The sequence below is a fragment of the Augochlora pura genome, chromosome 5 (genome assembly GCF_028453695.1).
Source record: "Augochlora pura isolate Apur16 chromosome 5, APUR_v2.2.1, whole genome shotgun sequence".
Classification (NCBI taxonomy): Eukaryota; Metazoa; Arthropoda; class Insecta; order Hymenoptera; family Halictidae; genus Augochlora; species Augochlora pura.
In genome coordinates, this window is record NC_135776.1 from 9485614 (window position 1) to 9507519 (window position 21906).

Genomic DNA, 21906 nt, shown 5'->3' on the forward strand with positions numbered 1-21906 from the left:
AGAGAGAGAGAGAGAGAGAGAGACAGAAAGAGAGAGAGAGAGAGAGAGAGAGAGGGGAGAAGGGTGAGTGAAAAAAGGGAAACAGCGTACAAGCTCTGGGAAGCGTGGAACACGTAACATTAGTAACTAATACAATGAGTCGCACCATAATACGAGCGGCATCGACGCCGCCAACGAATATCATCAAACATAAAAAAGCTTTATCCATTGTCCTTGAACGCGAGCCATACACGCTTGATCGCTGTAAGCGCCAGTAACCGGGGTGGTCGAAGAACAGTTTCGAATAGTTTGTAGAGCGATCACCACGCGTGTTTCACAGTGTTGGATTATTGTTCCAGCTTCTCGCGGAAGAAGGCACTGCGAGGGACACAGGGCCGATTAGACGCAGGTCGACTTTTGGTGAGCGGTCAGATTGCCCTGACAGGAGAATCCTCGGTTGCAGATCTGACAGACGTAGGGCCTTTCGCCCGTGTGACCTCTCCTGTGGATGGTCAGCGTGGACCTCTGGGAGAACGCCTTGGGACACTGGTCGCACTTGTACGGCTTCTCGCCGGTGTGCACCCTCCTGTGCATCCTGAGGTTCTCCGAGTCGGTGAACCCCTTGCCACAAATGTCGCAGACGTAGGGCTTCTCGCCGGTGTGTATGCGCCTGTGCTTCTTGAGATGCTCGGCGCTGCTGAGGCTCTTGCCGCAGTAGTCGCAGAGGTAGAGCTTGGTCGGATTGTGGCTCTCCTTGTGACGGAAGAGGGATCTCTTGGTGGCGAGGACGCGGCCGCAGATGTCGCAGGCGGTGCTGGTCACCTTGTTGGCCTTCATCTCGGGATGCATGCGCCTGCAGTGAGCCGACAGCTGCCTCCTCAGATAGAACGCGCTGCCGCAGAGCTGGCAGACGAACGGCTTGTCCCCGGAATGGATATTGTAGTGCTCCTGCAGGTCGATCGCCTTGCGGAACCGCTTGTCGCAGTCGTTGCACTGAAACGGCAGGTCCGCTTTGTCGGTGTGTCTCAGCATGTGGATGCTGAGGGCTGCCAGCACGGTAGTCTCGTAGTCGCACTCTTTACACATATAGCTGGGGTAGAAGTGCGTCTTCTCGTGCCTGGTCAGGTCGCGGAACAGACGGAACTTCTTCGGGCAGTGTTTGCAAGTGAGGTCGCCGACAGTGTGCCGCATCAGGTGCTTCTGGTAGTTGCTCTTGTGCCGGAACACCTTGTTGCAGGTCTTACAGAGGAACTCGAGCTCCGGCTTCTCCTTCTTCACCTTGAGCGAGGCGGAACGGTTCAGCGAGCCGTTGCCAGACTTCCGGCCGCCTTTCCTGCCCGCGTGCTTCTTCATGTGCTTGCGCAGGTTCACGTACGTTCGGAACACGCGGCCGCACTGCGCGCACGTGTTCTTGCGTTTGCCCTTGTGCTCGATCTCGTGATTGTCCAGCAGAGCCTGGGAAGCGAAGAACACGCCGCACAGTTTACAGTGATAAGCCAACGGCAGGTCCTCGTCGTCGTCCTCGTCGTTCACCTCCTGCTTTATGAAGCTTTGCTCCTGGCTAGCCGACGGAGCCGCGATCGCAGCCGGTACGTTCCCGGGAATCGCTACCTGGGCGCTACTTTTCGGAACCGGATTGGCCGCGTCCTTCTTCATCAGGTCAAGCTTCGTCAACATCGGATAATACTCTTCGGAAAACTGTAGCTGGTGGTTGTACCTGGAATAGAAAAAGCGGAATGGGCACATCAGTATCGGATGTCCTCGGTGGATGCCATCGCAGGCTTTCTGCGCCCGGACACGATCGTCCAGCGAAATATACAATATCGTATACCTGAAAGCGAAGTGGATTTATCAAGCACGCTATGCGACTTCAAGATACTCGTTTCTCTTTCTAGACGGGGGTGTCAAGTTGCGGTTAAGCACGTTAGAGAGTTACCAAGCTAATACGGACACGCTGGACATCGTTCAACGGAGAACGCCGAATCGTGAAGACGACGCGTCGTCTTCTGCAGTCTCTCGTATTACCAATAACACAGCGGTTGCGTTTCGGCGATGTCAAACGATTCCTTTATTTAACAATGGCTTTTACATTCGTCGAAAAATACCATATCCTTTTATTATACTATTACTAGCTCCCATTTTGCAGTTTTATTAGAAACGCGATATCGAAAGTGGAATTTTGTATACATTTCAGTAGCATCGTTATTTACAGAAAATTCATCTGTCATAAAAATTGTATACTTTATTTACTAAATATAACAATCTTTCCATGAGCAATATCAGTTTGTCGTACTTATAATAATATTAGAAATTGTGCATTTACAAACTAACACTGCACGTTCAAATATATTTCCGTTTGGTCTTGCAAACGTTAACCCTTGTCGCTCCATTCGCCAGTATTACAGCTTTAATAATATGTTTATTTGACATTCTCTTTGCACCGAACATGCTGTAATATTGTTGGAGTTACAAGAGTTAAGGTATATTAATTATCGCAGTTAGGTTCGAAATAAAGTTAAAACCGCAGTTTGTCGTTAAAAATCAGGTAGTACTGTAGCTTCGATATATGTGTTTTGTTTAATTTATTTATAGATGGTGTACCTTTAAATCAGTTTGAAATAAATTCCACTTTTGTTCGAAAAAAAAAGTAAAAATAAAGTCATAAATGCAGTTATATAATCACGGCATAAACAAATTATATTTGAGGAAATATCGGAGCTTAAACTCGACTGTCTTTTAACTTTTCAAATAAAAATTATCACTGTTATTATTACTGAAATCATCATCAATATAAATAAGTATCTTTAAATACGCTATAAAATATTAATATAAAGCATAGAAATATTCATCTCGTATATTATATTTGAACATATATTTGTTGCATCGCAACTATCACACGTTATTGCTTCAGAAAGTTTAAATTAGAACTTAAAATGCCAACTATTATCTACTTTGTTTTCGAATTCCATCTTGGTGTTATTTCATAATAATTATTTCTTCGAGTTTAATCTAGAGTTTCACCGTTTGTTGAGATCAGGCATAATGATTAATCCTGATAATTATTTACACTGGGGTCAATTTTGTTGACTTTAATGGAAGGAGTTTAAAAGTCGTAGGAAACTGTAATATTAAATGCTTTCACCGTTTATTCGTGGCGATGTTATTCAATTTCGATGAAATTTTAATTACATGTGCTGGCTGATTTAAAATACATTATCTTGCTTTCTCAATTTGAAACTTATTTAGATAATTATGATAGAATTCTCTACTTTTCTGCATAGTTCATTATTCAGACCCACCATCTCCATATAATGCTACGAACAATAAATTCTATTACATAAACTACTGAAACTAAACACAATTTTGACCATTTCTAGAGCCTCACCCATGTTTAAAATGCAAAAGATAAATGCCTTGCAATTATTACCTAAAAATTATTTAACTCTTCGTCACTTTACTCGCAATCAATTGGAAAACAACAAAACCTTCATTTAAATATTCATATGACCCTTCTCGGTAGAAACAGGTATATAAAACATACCTTTCTTACCGACCGTAAAAACAGTAAAAGGTTGACACCTAAGTATAAAAGATTTTCCAAAGCTCCGACTTGATCAGTCTAATTGGTCGACGGCGTTCACCGCGTGCACCTTGTTGTGCGCGTTCAAGGACGACCTCGAAACGAAAGACTTGTTGCAGTAGTTGCAATGGTACGGTCTCTGACCCGTGTGATAGCGCTTGTGAATGACGAGAGACGAGTGCTGGGAGAACGATTTCCCGCAGGTGTCGCAGGTGTACGGCTTCTCGCCGGTGTGAATCCTCTTGTGAACCACTAGGGTGCTCCTTTTGATGAACGCCTTGCCACACACGTCGCAAATCAGCTGTTTCTCGCCACTGTGTAACCTGAGGTGGTCTTGCAAGGAGCCCTTCGAGGACACCGACTTGCCGCAGAGATGGCACTCGTGCTTATTCTCGCCCATGTGAGACTTCACGTGGAACATTAGCGAGTTCTTGTAAACGAAGGTCTTGCCGCAGAACTCGCACTGGTGCTTCACGGGCTTGAAATTGGGATCGTGGAGCATCAGGTGCTTGACCAGGGTGTGGTTGTTGGGCAAGGATTTGTTGCAGTAGCGGCAGACGTGCTCCTTGGCGCCGTGCTTGACATTCATGTGGCCGTGAAGCTCGGCGTTCGTAAAGAAGCCCTTGTTGCAGAGCTCGCAGTACCTGGTGTACCTCTCGAAGTGCCGTCTCTGATGGATGGTCAGTTGCGAGGCTTGCACGAACGCGTGCCCGCAAACGTCGCAGACAAAGTCGCGCTCGCGCGTGTGGATCCTCCGGTGAACCGCGAGGGTGTTTGTCCTCTTGAACGTCTTGCCGCATATGTCGCACTGGAAGGGCCGCGCGTCACTGTGCGAAACCAAGTGGCCTTCGTAAAGGTTCTTCGTCCGAAAAAGCTTCGCGCACACTTCGCACCGGTAACACGTGTCCGGCTGATCCGCGTCTTCGATTTCTCGATGCAACGAAAGCCTCTCCGGGAATTCCATGGGCACGGTCTCGCGCTTGATTCCGACGAGCGCGGCCATTTTCACGGCACTTTCTTGCGTCCAACTATTTCTTCGTTTTCCGACCGGTTCTGTACATCTGCGAAGAAAATGAGAAAAAGAGTTGCGTCAATAGCGATTCTTACTCTAGCGATTCGGATGCAACGACAACTTCGGTTTGCAGGTGGAATCTGTTTTTATTAAAAATATGTCGGGTCGATTTACATGTGGAATACACTGATCGTACACGCAATGGAGTTCTCTATCGACGTCCTCTTCTTTCTTCTACGACAGAGAATTTCACGTGCGACGTTCGCTCGCTCGAACATTTCGCTTCGCGAACTCTTGGACCTCCCTTCGGTACGATAAATATGTCTGCGACGTAGGGCGTTCGTACAGCTTCCATCTCTGTATACGTGCATTACGCTAATTGTATAAAAATCACTCTTAGAAAAGACGGGGATGTAACAAAGCTGCGCCTGTAATCAGTTCTATTACACGTCTTGTCTACACCGAATACTAAATAAGATTCCTCATCGAAGAACAGACATTCTGCGAAACCCGTGGACAGTTGACGAAATACGAAAAACATAAGCTTTATTTGTATAATGTTGCCATGCTTCTTTCTTAATTAAAAACGGTGAACAGCCTGTACATCGATTTAGGGGGTTAAATATTACACGCCTTAATTATTCTTTCTAATTTCCTGTAATACATTAAATGCATTCAACGAAGACATTATTATACATAATTGTTGCGTATAGTTTATAATGTTTCTGTTAACACTGTTATAAAGATAAGAGCTAGCATAACAGACGTATTATACTACATTACGCGTTTTAGACACTGATGCAGGGACAATCGATCGGACAGTGTATGTATTTACAGAACAAAGAAATTAGCGAAACATGTTCTAGTGTTCGTGCAATCGTCTCATTAATTTATACAAACTGATAATAAGCATCGCAGATGAAGTGTTTGTGATCATTAACGATATTGCCGCTCGGAAATATTTTTATCGTACTCGGTTCATGTAATATGAATTTGTCGCGTAAAATAGTAAATATACATTGCGGTATCGAAAGAAGCATTTACTTTATTTCGCTTCTTTAAATATATTTGCAAAATATGTTAATGGTATAAGTTAATTATTAGACTGTGGATGTTTATACAAATACATATATTTATAAAAAAATAAGTGAAGTGACGAGACCCAAGTAAAAATATGTTTTATGTTTACGTATTTTCCAGTTTGCACTTTTTGCATATTTATTTCTAAAAAATATGCAAAAATATAGATATCTGAAATATTTATTTCGTTAAATTAATTTGTTTTATTAGTAAGCACTCGTATGATAATTAAATAGTAAATGATAATTAAATGCTGACTATACGCTGCAACAAACGATGTTTTTGCAATTATGAGTTGCTAATTGAACGTTCAATGTAGTTGTTGTTATTTCGAATCAGAGCAGTTAGTTTGTTTACACTACGCGACACAATTTTTTAGTTGCTGTGATCATTATGAGATCTTTGTGACAAACAATCATCCGGAAATTAAATTGCTTCGTCTGCCTCACTAAATCTTTACAAAAATATTTTACATCAAAAGAAGGTAAAAATGTAATAAATAGTGTAAAGAAATCACCACGACATGGCTTGATTACAGGTGAAATTGTAAGAAGGTTGAGAACTAAAATTGTGAGGCGACTCGCTATATTTTACAATGTTGCAATCAGATTCAGCTGCTTGGAAGCACAATGGAAGATATCGCAAATAATACTTTTACTAAAAACAACAAAATGATCAAATTGTGTCAGCATCGTATAAGCCAATTATTTATTTACTACTTGCAATGTCCGAAGTCTTGGAAGAACTAATTTTAAAGAGAATAAAATTTATGCTATCAGAAAGTAAAACAATACCATCGAACAAATAAATACATGTTTTACTTTAAGAGAAACATATTTTTTTACTTTGCACTGTTTGCATATTTACCTTTAACAAATACACAAAAATATAGGTATTTGAGATATCTGTCTCGTTAAATTAGTTTGTTCTATTGGTACGTTCTCTATTGAATTCACCTAAATGAACTGAAATCATTACTGCAACTCCAATTAAAGTAATTAATATGATTAGTGTGAATCATCGGACGAACAACAACATAGTATTAATTACAAGTTAAACAATTTACTTATTGTTCTTGAACTTGGCTGACTGTAAATGTTATAGGAAAGTAGAGAAAAATTGATGAATCTTTATGAAAATTAATGTCTGTATTTCACAGAATTTTATAATTTGTTTATAGTATTTTTATTGCGACTCATAAGACCAAATCAATTTTATGGACAATCATATATAAAACTTGTGAAAATATATAAGAAAATACGAAATTTGTGAAATTGGAATGCATTTTGGTTGGTTTTTCCCATATTACAACAATATTAATTGTAATATGGAGAATTCTCACACAATATTAATATTATTGCAATTACTATCCAGAGAAATAATAAAAAAAAGACAGTACACTACAGTACTAAAACAAATTCATATAATATTCACATAGTGACCAACCCATTGAATCCCCCATTGATGTTAACCCATTAACTGCCACGATCCCCATTCGGTAATTTTAGAAATTTAAATGATCTCAGAAACCTTTAATTTTATGATTAACGAGTTACTTTAGGGACACCCTGTATTACGAATTAAGTAGCAGGAAAACATTGTAAAAATAAGGTAATAAGCTATACCCATTATACTGTAAAAATCAAAAAGAATCTGATCATGCGACTGTAGCCTCTATGAATTTTATTATCGAATAGTAATGGGGACTACTATTGTTATATGATAAGTATTGTTATCTATGACAGACGCAACACAATATATGGTAAACGCCAGGAAGATTGAAGTTATTTAATGAGAAGATAATACGTGTCGCATGTTTCGTCTGCAAATAATAAGCTGAAGAAGTATGACTCCATGAATCCATTAATTAACAATGTGATATCATCCTCGAAAAAGATCTTTTCGAAAGCACCACTTAGTACGAGATCTTTTTAAATAACAGTAGCTAATAAAAAAAATGTATATAGATTTGAACAAAGCTATAGCCATTTCATTTTTGTATGTTAATAGGTAACACTAGATTTTAAAGAAAAAGGTACTGCCGTCATTAAGACCAAACAATAAATATTCCTACAAAATTTAATAACATAACTATAGTTTTGTCATTAGATCAATTCACAGGAATGTATATGAATTGTAAAATTCAATTGGTAAATATCCTTTGAAGATTGTGGAGAAAAAATTGAGAAGATAATAAGTGGTGCTTTTTTTATTTTTACTGTAATTTCAATAAGAATTTACTGTAACTTAGATAATTGTAAAATGGTTGTTAATAATACTTAATAATAGCCCTAACACTTAATAAAGAATATACTCAATATTGGAAATATTTGCATATCTTTTGTGAATAAAATGTTGAGTTTTGCATAATTATCGAGCATAAACATCCCGCAGTCTATTAATTACGTATCTGAAATTTTAAAAATTGATTTATACGAGAATTCTTCCTTAGAACGTAAGACTGGTCGCTTCGTATTTAACTAATAAGAATTTATGCACAAAATAATGATTGGAAATGCCTATTATTAAAAAACATTATATAACATCGAAATTTTCTTATTATGTGAGACAATTAAATAGATAAAAAAGAAGAAATAAGTGTTTATAACATATTTCCCAAGTACACAATTCATTGTATTTAATTTTTGTAATAAATCTCTGTATATCATGGCACTTTGTAAATAGAATATTAAAAAGCTGTCACTTTTCTGTTAATATTTCAACAAAATTTTCAATGCGATGAGAACCAAAAAGCAAAAATATTTCGTATGTTAGTATAATATTATGAAAGTTACGATTCCTTGTTCGTTTATAGTTTTTCTGTTTCACGATTCTGCACTTTAGTATTAAGATGCTATTGCAACATTGATTTATACAGCTTATTAACGACTCCTTGCTCATCCTATGAAATTACAAATGTATATTCATTCGAAACATTTAACACCCGCAACCGCATCCATTCGCCAGCAAGCTCATACACGCTGTCACATTATAAAATCTCTGAGCAATTTGCATTCAATTCTAATTATACAAATTTCAACAGTGAAATTACTCGAAAAAGGCTCAAGTAAAAAGAGTTACTTGTCAACCACTTTTGCACTCTGCGGCAAAGCGACAGCACACTCTTTAAAGTTGACACGATTTCTATCTATCTAATTTTACAATCGGGGTTTTGTTTTGTACGAAATAAAATCTTGGACCCGATGTTAAACGATCAAAAATTACGTTAGTTCGAAAGCGTGCTATCTCTTCGCCGAGCGTACAGTCTACAAAATTTAAAAAATCTCTTAAAACATTAAATTATACATATTACTTTATGCGTGACGAGTCAATTTTGATCTGATAAATCATATTTACAAAAATATCATGAAAAAATAATTGTGGCAACCAACAATTAAAAGTCCTCAATACTTTTGTGGTAGAATGTGAAAAAATGCTAATTACAATTGTTACCTGCCTCGCAAGAAGAATTGACAGAAAATTTCACTACACATCGTATATTCCCATACAAACTTCCTTCCATTCTTTCCGCTCTGAATTATGGTCATAGCGTATATGAAAAATCATGGTACGATCGTAACGAAATCTAACCTTTTATATGAAAAATAAGTCTAGACAAAAAGTTCCTTCGTTCGAAACCTCGTTTACGAGAGAATCAAATTTCAAGTTTCAATTTACAAGTGAATATATTATATAAGAAAATGAGATTTGCACTCGACAAATATGTACTCAAATCGTCCCGAAAACGAGTCGTCGAATGAACGAAACTTGACCAATTACCAACTAATATCTTCCGACAAAACTGATTCATCTTTCGCCATAAAGATCGCTGTGCTCCAATCCAGTAATACCTTGAGACATAAACGAACTATCTAATTCGTTGTTGAAACAGTGTCGATCCGCTTCACTTTCTCGGTATATGCGACTTCATATGTGAATTCAGGGATCCCTGTTGCGTGAATCTCTTTTGGCAGACCCTGCACTCGTAGGGCCTCTCGCCCGTGTGCGTTCTAAGGTGCACTATCAAGTACTTTCTGACACTGAAAGCTTTCCCACAGACTTCGCACACGTGGGGCTTTTCGCCAGAGTGTATGCGCATGTGGACCGACAGATAGGCCTTGCTCGAGACTGACTTCCCGCAGACTTCGCAGGCGATGAGGTTCTCGCCGGTGTGTATTTTCAGGTGGACCTTCAACGCGCCCTTCCAGTAGCTCTCGAAGTTGCACAGGGTGCACTTGTACTTCTCCCGTTCGCCGTGCGACTTCATGTGCGTGCCGAGATAAGCGGAGCTCGCGTAAGCTGCCTTGCAGATGGTACAGACGAACGGCTTCTCGCCTGTGTGAGTCAGCAGGTGTCTCTCCAAGGTTTGCTTCGTGTAGAACCCTTTGCCGCACATGTCGCAATTGGCCACGTACTCCTCGTTGTGCTTCTTCTTGTGCAACCGCAGGTCGTAGCCGGACACCTTCGATATCCCGCAGATGTCGCAGGTGAACCGCTTGTTGTGCTGTTTCAGATGAGTCTTCAAGAACTCCTTGGTTTTGAAACACTTGGTGCAGAGCATACACTGGTACGGCTTCTCCTTTTGGTGCACCTTCACCATGTGCTTCTTGAGCTTGTCATCGTCGATGAACGACTTGTCGCACTCGTCGCAGTGGCAGAGCTCGTCACCATTCCTCTCGTGGTCTTGCCTGTGCCTCAGAAACGCCACCTTCTTGCGTATCCTCTTCTTGCAGATGTCGCACTCGTAAATTACCGAACACTTGTTGCTCATATTGCGGTCGCGGAGGAACGGCTTGTTCATTTGATGCGGTTCTGCTTTTGCTTCCGACTCTGACTCCGGTTCCATTTCGGACTCCAGTTCAGCTTCCAGTTCCGGATCCAATTCAGACTCTGGTTTCGATTCTGCTTCCAGTTCGCGCTTCAGTTCTCGTTCCATTTCCTCGTCCGTTTCAGACCCCAGCTGCAGCTCCATATTCGACATGGAGGACTCATCACCCATCATGATGGTATCTTGATTCAAGCGTGGGTTTGACACCTTCACCAGGTTTTCTTCAACCTCCTCGATCAAGTTTTCCTCCATCTCTTCGATCAGGTTCTCTTCCACCTCTTCGACCAGGTTTTCCTCCACCTCTTCGACCAGGTTTTCCTCCACCTCTTCGACCAGGTTTTCCTCCACCTCCTCGACCAGGTTTTCCTCCACCTCTTCGACAAGGTTCTCCTCCTCGACCTCCTCGACCAGGTTCTCCTCCACCTCTTCGATCAGGTTTGCTTCACCCTCTTCGATCAGGTCCGATTCAATCTCTTCGGTCACGTTCGACTCGGCTCCCGCGACGAGATTCGGCTCAGCCTCTTCAACCAAGTTCGACTCCACATCGTCTATCATGTTCGAATCCGTCTCTTCGATGAACTCTAATGTCTCTGTGATTATCTCCTGGTGCGTAACCTCGTACTCTTCGACGCACACCTCCTCCGTTTGATACTTGATCAACTCCATACCCTCGAACGTGTTAATCGGTTCGATTATTTTCGTGTACTCGATGATCTCCTCGCACCTGAAATCGACAAAATTCGTAAATGAGAAATAACGGATACGGACACTCGACGCGATTATAAGCGGTACGTGTTCTTAGGTAAGGCTGTCTTTTGCTTTCTTCCGTTAAGATACGAACTCTGCTAGTTCCTCTTCCGCTCTGCTGATCTAACACCGGTTAGGATTTGAACACGTTTTACAGAGGTATTTGGTACCACTCTGACAAGTAACACATCTCGAGACAGACTCTTGAGGAACACACGGCTATTGTTCTATCTTATTCTGACAGAAACTTGCGGATTGATCTTTTAGAAATTGAAGAGTCAAATGATTGGTCGATAAATAGTCAAAGCAATGGGACAAATTGGCGATCATAATCTTGGCTAAGTGAAACGCAAAGAAACATTTAACAATTTGAGTATGATAATTTCAACTTATTAAAATTACTCGAGGCGATTAATAATATCTATGTAGTTCTTGTCTCTTGTAAATAATATACAACATTTTTATTTTGCACACAGATTCGCAGTAATACATTGAAGAAAATTTCAACTGTCTCATTTGTTCATGCAAATATTTATTGTTACTTTCTTCTAGCGGTGTTTGAGATCATGATTACCACATTATTATAATCTTTTAGGATGCTGCTTTTGGTTTAGCATGTCGTTTACCATGTACAATGGTCAAAATTGAGAAAAATAATGCAACTTAATTGGAGGAAATCGATATTTTCCCTAGAATTAATAGAGACTTATTCGTACAATAATTTATTAATTGTCAATCCATTTGCAAACTTTCGATTATTGAAGTATTGAAGAGAAAAAGTAATTCTTACTTGTTTACCAGCTATTGCTATAAATAATTTCACTAGCTTTCCAAATAATTCGAATTATTGTGTATTTGGTAGTTATAAAATTGAAACGTTTGAAAAATCATTATTATTTATACATATGGGCTACACATTTTATTACAATTTATACAGTATATACATCTATTATAAAACAGCTAAGTACAATTCCTTAACAAGAACAATGTACAGTCGTGTATAAAAACATGCTTCCTTCAAAACACAGTATTTCGTGCTGAATAGAAAACCATACTATACATCTCCCTGAAATATGTCACGATAATTAAATCGCGGATTTTAATGCAAAATAAACCGTCTGCACCGATCACAAGAAACAGAAATTAAATAGCTAGTGAATTTCTTTCGCCAACAATTTCAATATAAAATAATACATAAGACGTTTACAGATTATTTTGCGCTCTCTATTAATTTAAATGATCGCTACACGTGTGGCCGAATTGTGCCATAAACGCATAAAATCCGCAATCTACTGAGAACCGCGGAACAAGTGCCTCAGAGAATTAAATTCCACGCAGAAATTATTCTCGAAATTTAATAAAAATTTAATAAACAGTACTAAACCGGCAATTTCATTTGCCAGCACCGTGGCGTCGCAAATGGGCACTGAGTGTGCCGCGCTGCGTGAACCGTTTCTCGCAAACTTTACATTTATACGGCCTCTCTCCGGTGTGGGTTCTTCGGTGTTTGACCAAGTACTTCCTCGAACTGAACGCTTTCCCACAAAACTCGCAGATCTCCGGTTTCTCGCCGGTGTGTATCCGAGCATGCGTCTTCATGTACTGCCGCCTGATCAGTTTCCCGCAGACTTCGCAAGCCACCTGGCTCTCGCCCGTGTGCGTCGCAAGATGACCCTTGTAGCAGTAGCTATAAAATGTCTGGAACCCGCAGATCTCGCACTTGAACTTCTTTCTGGTCTCCGGTTGGCTGTGGATCTTCATGTGGCTCCTCAGGTAAACCGTGTTGCCGAACGACTTGTGACACACCTCGCAGGTGCAGGGCTTGTCGTCGCTGTGCACGCTCATGTGGGTCCGCAGGGTCGCTTTCAGATAGAAGCCTTTGTTACAAACCTTGCAGAACTCGGTGAACTCCTTGTTGTGCCGTCTGATGTGGATCTTCAGGTAATACTCCGAGGTCAACTTCGCGCCGCACATGTGGCAGATGTGCGGCGCACCGTGCAGCGTTTTGTGAACGTTCAGGTACTTCTTCTTCTTAAAGATCTTGTGGCAGACGTTGCATTCGATCGGCCCCATCTCCTTTCGGCTACCCACGGTTTCCGCCGGATCTATTCTCGGTTTGGCGTCGGAGTCCTTGCAATGCGATCGACGATGCTTCAGCAGCTGCATCTTCTTCGGGAAAGATTCACAGTACGCGTCGCACGTGTATTCCTTTTCATTCCTAAGAAGAGTAGTCGTCAGGTCACAGGATTTACTGGACACCTCTTTGGAGTTAACTAAGACCCTATCTTCCGCCACTGATGGTTTAACAATGCGAGATCGTTGCGGCCTGTATAATGTAGACTTCGCGACGATAGACCTGCAAACAGATAATAAGACATATGCCGAAGTCGGATCGGACACCAATACACGGGGCCATGGATCAGGTTACGTGTCCTGAAAGTCTGAAATCGTTTCAACTGAACATCCGAGATGCCTGCGATATACTGTCTATGAAAATCATTCAGCTATCAGGGTGGTTTTTCAGATAGCGCGAGAATTCTTGATCTATAAATGCAAATTTCTCGGGCAATGTTTGTTAAACAGCTTGAGGCAATTAATATTTTATCTTGAATAGCTTTGTAGAAATGATATAAGAAAAGAAAAGGAGTATTTTGACTTGGGTTTGCTAGACTGAGGTCTACTTGTGTAAAAAAGAACACTGCCTTAGTAGCGCCGTCTATTACTGTAACGACGATTGCAATGATTTTTCTAGGATTTTCGATACTGTTCTGAACAAAACTCAGGTTTTAGTAAACTCGATAAACAATTTCAGAAGAAATGTTTTATGTCAAAAGATCAAGATCACCCTCATTTTTTAAAACTACATATTTTTTATTTTATGTTATTGCACTCGTGTCAATATGGATTTGACGATCTTTTATACCATCATCTCTGGATGACCTCAAAGTTAAATCAATGAATTAATATGTTTTTGTTAAAAATTGTCATAATTTATGCTGTATCTATTCGAAATATGGAACTAATTTCTTTAATTTTATTTTCAAAAGTACAGCATGACATTTGGAAAAATGAAAACGACGTTTACTTTTGCAATACTATTAGTTTTATTTATCAAATCATATTCTTCCGGGCTTATATACGATGCTGTGGACATACATGATTTGATAAATAAAACTAATAGTATTGCAAACGTCAAGGTTACGTCAAGTTATTATTTGCAATACTACATTTCTTCTGAAATCTTTTGCATTTTGTTCGGGACATTTTTTGTCAGACTGTCGCGAAGGCATATTTATATATTACCTAAGCTAATGTTTACATTGTTTTTAATAATATTATGTAGTAGAATAGTAATGACGATATTCTAAGGTTTAAAAACAAGGCGATATCCTAAGATAATTGACTCTGTATAAAAAGTAGTTTATACAAAAAGTAACTGGTCAAGCCACACTTTAAAGTAACTAGTTTTTTCTTTATAATTGAGATTGTATGTTTATAATCCATTCATGAATAAAAAAGACTCTGGAGGCGAGAAATGAATCGCGAAGATACATCAATTTGAATATTACTAAGGAATCAACAATCTTTCATCAATGATAACTTTGTGTGCCAATAATATTCAAAAGAGTAACATAATACCATAAGTAATTAGTATTCGTTGTGTAGAAAATTACGCCCGAGCAATTTGCATTAATAAATTGAAACCAGCCACCCTGCATGCAACACGAGTACAAACTATACATCTATTACAAATACAATTAATCAGAGTAATATTTAATTCTCATACGCTCCATGGGTAAAACTTGACCCTTTTTCAATTTCAGATACTATAAAATTTATATATAATAGCCTTGTATACTTGTTTAACATATGAGATTACAAATAAAATTCCAATTATAACTCGAAACTAGGCGAAAACTACGAGAGAATATCTTGAGCAATTATTTATAAAGAGCGTACTTAGACTGAGAATTAATTTGCCATTGCATCTATTGTTAAGTCATCGAATGTTCAGTGACGCTTCCACTTACATTGAAAAATGATATCTGTTACAACAAAATAAAATAAAAACCGTCTAGACATATTGTGTTTAATCACCGAGTCTCAACTGTCCAATGTATTTATGTGTGTTAATTTTTTTATTTTAATAATTTCATTTTATGTGTGGGTATTATCTGGTCAATTTTATTCATCCTCGTATCCCATAAATCAGTAGCTTTGAAGAATTACAAAATTCGATCGTGCTTTTCCGTTTAAATGAAAATGTGTCTCGAAGTTAGATTCAATAACGTTGATATTTAGTAATGTGATCGTTACTGCGTTGATACTGAGGAATATAAAGCTGATACTACTTACTGCATCAGGCTCGTCAAACTGCAAACGATTCCTCTATTTCGACAGATTCCTTCGAGAAACGTTTTAAATAAGGAAAATAAAATAGGAGGACGTGCACAAAGCTGAACTGCAAATAATGTCGCGAATGTTAATAGCGTCACCTCAATGAAGAAAATATAGAACAAAGGAATTCTTTCAAGTTTTATTAATACCATAATAATATTTAACAAACATAAAATACTGGTCGTCCGTAGCTTAAGTAACGTAACTACTCGGTGCTGAATATGTCGAAACAATTTTTTATACATACAAATACAGCTTACAACCGTGCTACTATCTCGTTATTTATTCTTAAGAAATGCATACAAAAAGAGATTCTGTTCTATCGCCAAACCCAGCAAATGAAAATTGGATGACTCGTAAAAATGATTGTAAATATATGTGTCTATATATATATTCGAAATGGCTTCACAAATAATTATGGAATACTCGTCACTCTCGTACGACATGAGTCTGCCTCGACAAACTCAATGAGCTCGAGCAGACGAAAAGACAATGCAGGTTATTGTTAGTATTCACTATTTTTACTGGCCAAAATTTTCAGACATCGTACAAAACCATTTCTTCGTAGTGGCAATAGTCGTTCGATCCGTACTTACATTGCTATTTGAAAATCACCTGCAACCTTCCATCTCATTCTTAAACGTTTCTCACGAAGAAATCTCTTTGAACGACTCGTTCGAGTGGATACGTCACACTAATTACAAGCAAGTATCGATAAAAAGTATTGTTGGTTACGTCGCAGAAGGCACAACTTAATAGCATGAAAAGTGAGACGATTATACTGTTTAACGCATGTTTGTACTTCTAACTTTAAGTAGACATTCTGATTGTTTTCTAATGTTCGCCTGTAGTCTTCGAAACGATCGACGATGCACGCGCATTAATTTTAAACATTTTAAGATGTCTAGTGCTTTGACATTAATAGTTATGCAATTCCTTCTGGCATAAAAATATCTTGTGAACTCCCCTGAACATATTCGACTAGCTCACTGTTACCTTCTAATTAAAAGAGTATTTTTTAAAACATCCATTGCATGTAACCGTCGTGATTCAATCATTCGAGTCGGTTTCAAATAAATAATTTCGGGACTTGTTCATAATGTACAAAGAACGTTTATATTATTTTTATAAATAATACTTTAAAAAAAAAAAGTAAATGGAAGAACGTCCGCAAAAATTATCACATCGTTCAAGAAAGTTCAAAGAATACTTTCACGTAATATACAATTAATTATCATATATTTCAATAAATGAAATTTTAAAAAGATCTTTTTTACAACGAACTTCTTCGAAAACTATTTCTGAAGATTAAAAACGGATAGGCATTCCAGCTGAAGCCTACCCATCAGAACAATCTATTCGAAGTTAAAAACTCAAGGGAAAGATAAAACTTGCGGTAGTGTTTCTTTTCTTAAACATAAATCAAGCAAGTGACAATAACAATAAATTTCAAAAATTTAGCTGCCGGAACAACTAAAATCGTAACACATGTTACGATCGTTTTATACATCGACTACCACGAAAAACGATATAATTATCACAAATTGAAGTACTGGTTCCAAAGCAAAACTAAGTTTAAATAACATTAACAGCGAAAGATAGTTTTCGATTCTTGCAGTTGATCGCATTATCTGCGCATTGTATAACATTATTAATTATCGCCCATCGAGTCCGTTCTCACGAATGACAAGAGCTGATACACTAAGGCACTACAACTAAGGCACTAGCAATGTATTTAAAGCCTGCTAATTTGAAAAAATGCCTGCAAAATTCGAACAGCTCGGATCGCAATAAATCGGTTCAACTCAGTATAAAATCTACTCGAGCATTTAAAAAACATGGTTTACAAAATGTTTAGAAAACATGGACGGCTGCGTGTATTGTGAAATTTATCGTTTGACAAGATATAAATTACGAAATGCCAGAAATGATAATATCAGTAAGAACTATGTTACACGCACACGAGTTTCATTCGATGAATTCATAATGAATAATCTCCGAAACAATAAGGCGAAAGAAACAATACATAAAGGAAACTAGACCGACGCGTCATTTGTTTTACAAACGGCAATAAAATGAAGTCGAGAAAGCGTCCATCAACATTGCGTTTAATGCGCGCGTATCACTGTGCTATCGATCACTTAACTGTAGATATAAAAAAAACATGAACTTCTTTAAAATTAGCTTTAATTGAAGTTCTACCGTAGGTGTCGTTACAGTAATACAATATCGAGGAACTTCTGCGTATAGCACACTAATTCTTCCAATCGAACGCTAAACAAACGTCGCCGCATTCGATCGCCTAACTTTTCGACGAATTATTGATAATTCGATCAATTGACAAAATAATATCAATGTTCCATGTAAATGGGATCGTAAACAAATAACGATATAAAAAATTCAAATGCGCTAAATGCCAACACAAGATAACTAACATTGTAAATCGCGATTACGCTATACCGCGACTTGATTACCATATAAAAATAAACGAGCATTCGGGCTGTCAATGTGCAAAACATCCGACCTTCCCCTATCAGTCGCAAAAATATAGTACTCCCTCGGATAAAACGGATCTTCGGAAATTCGACGTTCGTTTTGATTTTACACGTTTACCATAACTTTACAATTTTCGTGTCGCGACGAACATAAACATTAATATTCCCGATAATTTTCTTGAATTTAAACGACAGATAGTGTAAATATATATATTTATATATGGCACAAACATACATATCTTTACACTACTCGGACACAACGATAGTTAATCATTTTATGGTATTAAACGAACTTCGCATAGAATTGTGAATTTCCAACAAAAAATAAATCAAGATCTGCTTTTAGTTTATCTTATTGTAGTCTACGTATAAAATTAACTAATTTCCTCGAAATTCGATTTTGATTTACGATTTGATCTTTAAACCTTGAGCTCTACGCGACTCTAATTAATACTCAAATAAATGATACGATTGCACGAAATGCATGTATGCGTAAGTGTACATATGTACATTCAGTTAGTCAAAGAAGTCATTGTACATCCTTAAAAACATTTCATCGGAATTGCGAAAAAAATAACAGCTCGTTTATCAGCAGTTTTAACGAAAACTTAAAAAATGCGTATCATAGATTTACGTCAGCTGTATATTTGCTATACAGGTAAACAATTGCGTATTTTTCCTTACAGTTCGAACCGAAAGTCGCGGGAAACTGATATACCTATTGTTAACTGTTTATAACCCGTGCTGATGTGATATAACCAAAATAAAATTTCAGCAGCGTGACACTTATCATTACAGATAAAGAAATCTGCTATATTCGTCGCGGTTTCATGCAGAGTGCAACTTCCGCGGTTCTAAAAAGATGCAAGTTTTGGTCCACAGGAAATAGGCTAGCTAGTTTTGAAGGGCATATAGAGACTTTTCTGACCGCTTCTCTAAGTATATGTACATGTACCGAAAGAATTTAAACAGGCTTGGAACTTTAGCGCCGGTGTCATGCACATTTCGACGGATTGTTCTGAATTGAGGTTGTTCGAGGGAGCACCGTGCTGCCGCTAGTGCATTCACATCTGAACATAAACTACTCTTGTGCGTGTTCGCTTCTACCTAAACGTAAAACGTCCTTTCGCGAACCATCCGTCACTCCGCAGTATAATACCGATTCAGTAGTTGTTCAGCGGCTAGAAATATTCTAGCTGGGTAGTAGTATAGTGATCGTGTCGAGGGATGATTCCTGCTCCTGAACCTCTTGTTCCTGTTGCAACCGCTGTTGCTGTTCTTGTTCGAGCTCCTGCTGTTGGCGCGCGGATTGCTTGGCGTGCGTCTTTAAATGCGAGTTCAGCATCGTTTTCGAGGCGAACGATTTGTGGCAAGTGGTGCAAGGGTAAGGCCGATCACCGGTGTGTCCTCTCAGATGCACCACCAGGGTGGACCGCTGCGTAAACCTTTTGTCACAGTGGGTGCATTTGTGCGGCCTTTCGCCGGTGTGCGTGCGGCGATGCACGCTGAGATAGTTCTGCGCGGTGAAACCTTTGCCGCAGTGGTCGCACACATGCGGCTTTTCGCCGGTGTGCTTGCGTAGATGAACGGTCAGGTATGTCTTGCTGGAGACCGATTTGCCGCAGACGGGGCAGGTGAACTCGTTCTGAGGGCCCACGTTCCCGTGGGTTTTCATGTGCACCAGTAGTACCTGTTTCCTAGAGAAACGCTTGTTGCAGAGCTCGCAGTGGTGTTTCCTCTGAGGCGGCACGTAACCCGGTTGGTGCAGCTTCGTGTGCAGTCTCAGACCTTGCCGGTACCGGAACGTGGCGTTGCAAACCTCGCATTGAAAAGGCTTGTCGTCGGAATGATGGCTGCTCGAGTGCTCCTCGTAACTGTTGCGCGAGAAGAAGTTTGCACCGCAGACTTCGCACTGATACTTGGACTCGAGGCTTTGCCGTCTCTGATCGGCGATCGCGTCGTCGGACTCGTGCTCCAGCTGATGCTCTTCCAGAGCAGGGCTCGAGTCGAAACTGCAGCCGCACTGCTCGCAAACCAGCTGCTCTCCAGACATATGAGCGTTAGCCTGCTCGTGCATCTCTAGATGCATCTCGAGGGCCTGGTCGGAAATGAAACTATCTCCGCAGAGACTACACTGCGCGATGATTATTTCGGTGGCCTCAACCTTCGGCACGTGCAAACGATCTTCGATGAGCAACTGTTCTGTTTCTTCGTGATCGAAGATCTCGTTCGCCTCGCACTCTTCCTGGTCCTCAGGTAGCATCTCAAGCTTTGACACAAAATATCTGGAAAGAAGAGAGACACAAACCGGGGTCAATCAACGAAAATTTTACTGCTTCATTGTTTATACTTTATTCGGTCTTTCCAGTTTGGGGAGCGTGTATTCTTTAGCGAGATTTTTACAGGCCGGACTGAGAGTACTCGCGAACATATACCAGGAAACGTTTTAATTAATTGCCTCGGTGCTTTCCAGTATTTCTTTGTACTGTGTTCATACAGTCCCTTCCTTTCTGTCTATGCAATTTAATTTAGTTAATCATATTTACTTGATTATTGACATTCAGATTGTTACCGAGTACGAACGTTATTTATTTGAAAAAATTGTTGCTTCATTCAAAAATGCATTATTAAAAGAGTCTTGGGCAGCAAATGTTTCATAAATCGATTTTGTCAAATTTATCAGAAGCTCTGCTTCTCAAGAAATTTGTAGTTGGTTTACTATGAATTTTCGCCAAATTTTATCCACAAATTCCAAGCCCGATGCTGAAATGGAAAGGTGGAATTTGCGTTCAGAACTTGTGGTTCCAATTGTGAGAACAAATCTATGGTAAAAGCCGATCGAAAGTAGCTCTTGCAAGAGCTTTTGCCTTGGATTTGCTATCAAAATAAATGGGCAAGCTTCGCTCGCAAATACCGAGCCTAATTAGGTAACTGACGATTCAGACTTCGTCGATAAAGCTGATTGCAAATTCGTAGGAAACCTGGAGAAAAATTGCTTACCGAGAATATACTAACGAATAGCGAATTGTACTTGTTAACTTAGAACGTTACTCAACTTTCTGCTAAATAACTCATAATAATTGATTGGGCTACAACTTTTATGCATTCGTGTCACATTATACTGTGTAATACATAGAACTTTAGCCTCTGTACAAGTAATTTAATTCTTTACCGTTGAATCAATAAAAACGTTTTAGAAAATAATCCATTAAAATAAAAATTAGCGTAAACTTAGTAATTAAAACGTTCAATAAAGTGTATAGCTAGTTTGTAGTATCTGCGAATGGGCGACAGTTATAAAAACATCCCTATTAAATATTGTAATTTTTATTATAAAAAGAATATGGTTAAATATTTAACAAACTACACAGTAATTAATAGTACGTACGTGATACGATCATTCTTAGCAATATAGATTTTTCGCTAAACACTTACCCACAAGTTACACTGTTTTACCGACGATCCAGACATGTGAAACGTCTCCGCCATCTTGGTTTTACTCACAAATTTATCGTCAAAATAGCTAAAGAATAAAGATTTGTTTCTTCTGCTTACCAATAATTGGCACTACCGTTTATAAAGCGAAACGAGAGAGTTTTAAAAAATATTTTTAAGAAATGGTCCAAGAAAAATCTATGCATACGAAATATAAATAATCTCTAAATGTAATTTCTAAATTTTAGATTTCATGAACTAATGAATGCTTCATGTATTTACTTCGACTATCTACCAACGATTATAGTACTCTTGATTATTATTTTTAATTAGAAATTACTAATGTGAAACA

General features: G+C 38.9%; 2 protein-coding genes across 10 annotated transcripts in view; both read right to left on the reverse strand.

Annotated features, from left to right (window-relative positions):
- Positions 1–21906, reverse strand: part of LOC144470319 (uncharacterized) — a 78284-nt gene that overhangs the window by 46956 nt on the left and 9422 nt on the right. Inside the window, exon 5 of one of the 9 annotated variants that reach the window (XM_078181313.1) lies at positions 4709–11203. The exons of the other annotated variants lie outside the window; for them this stretch is intronic. Coding sequence (XP_078037439.1) covers positions 9556–11203 — 1648 coding nt within the window. The 3' untranslated portion in view covers positions 4709–9555. Of the gene's footprint in view, positions 1–4708; positions 11204–21906 lie in introns of those variants that run through there. 9 annotated transcript variants of the gene reach the window in all.
- LOC144470322 (zinc finger protein 711-like) lies at positions 7–9590 on the reverse strand. Its single transcript, XM_078181322.1, has 2 exons — positions 9503–9590; positions 7–1696 (listed from the first exon to the last, which is right to left on the reverse strand). The coding sequence occupies exon 2, from the start codon at positions 1654–1656 to the stop codon at positions 379–381; it is 1278 nt and encodes a 425-aa protein (XP_078037448.1). The 5' UTR covers positions 1657–1696; positions 9503–9590; the 3' UTR covers positions 7–378.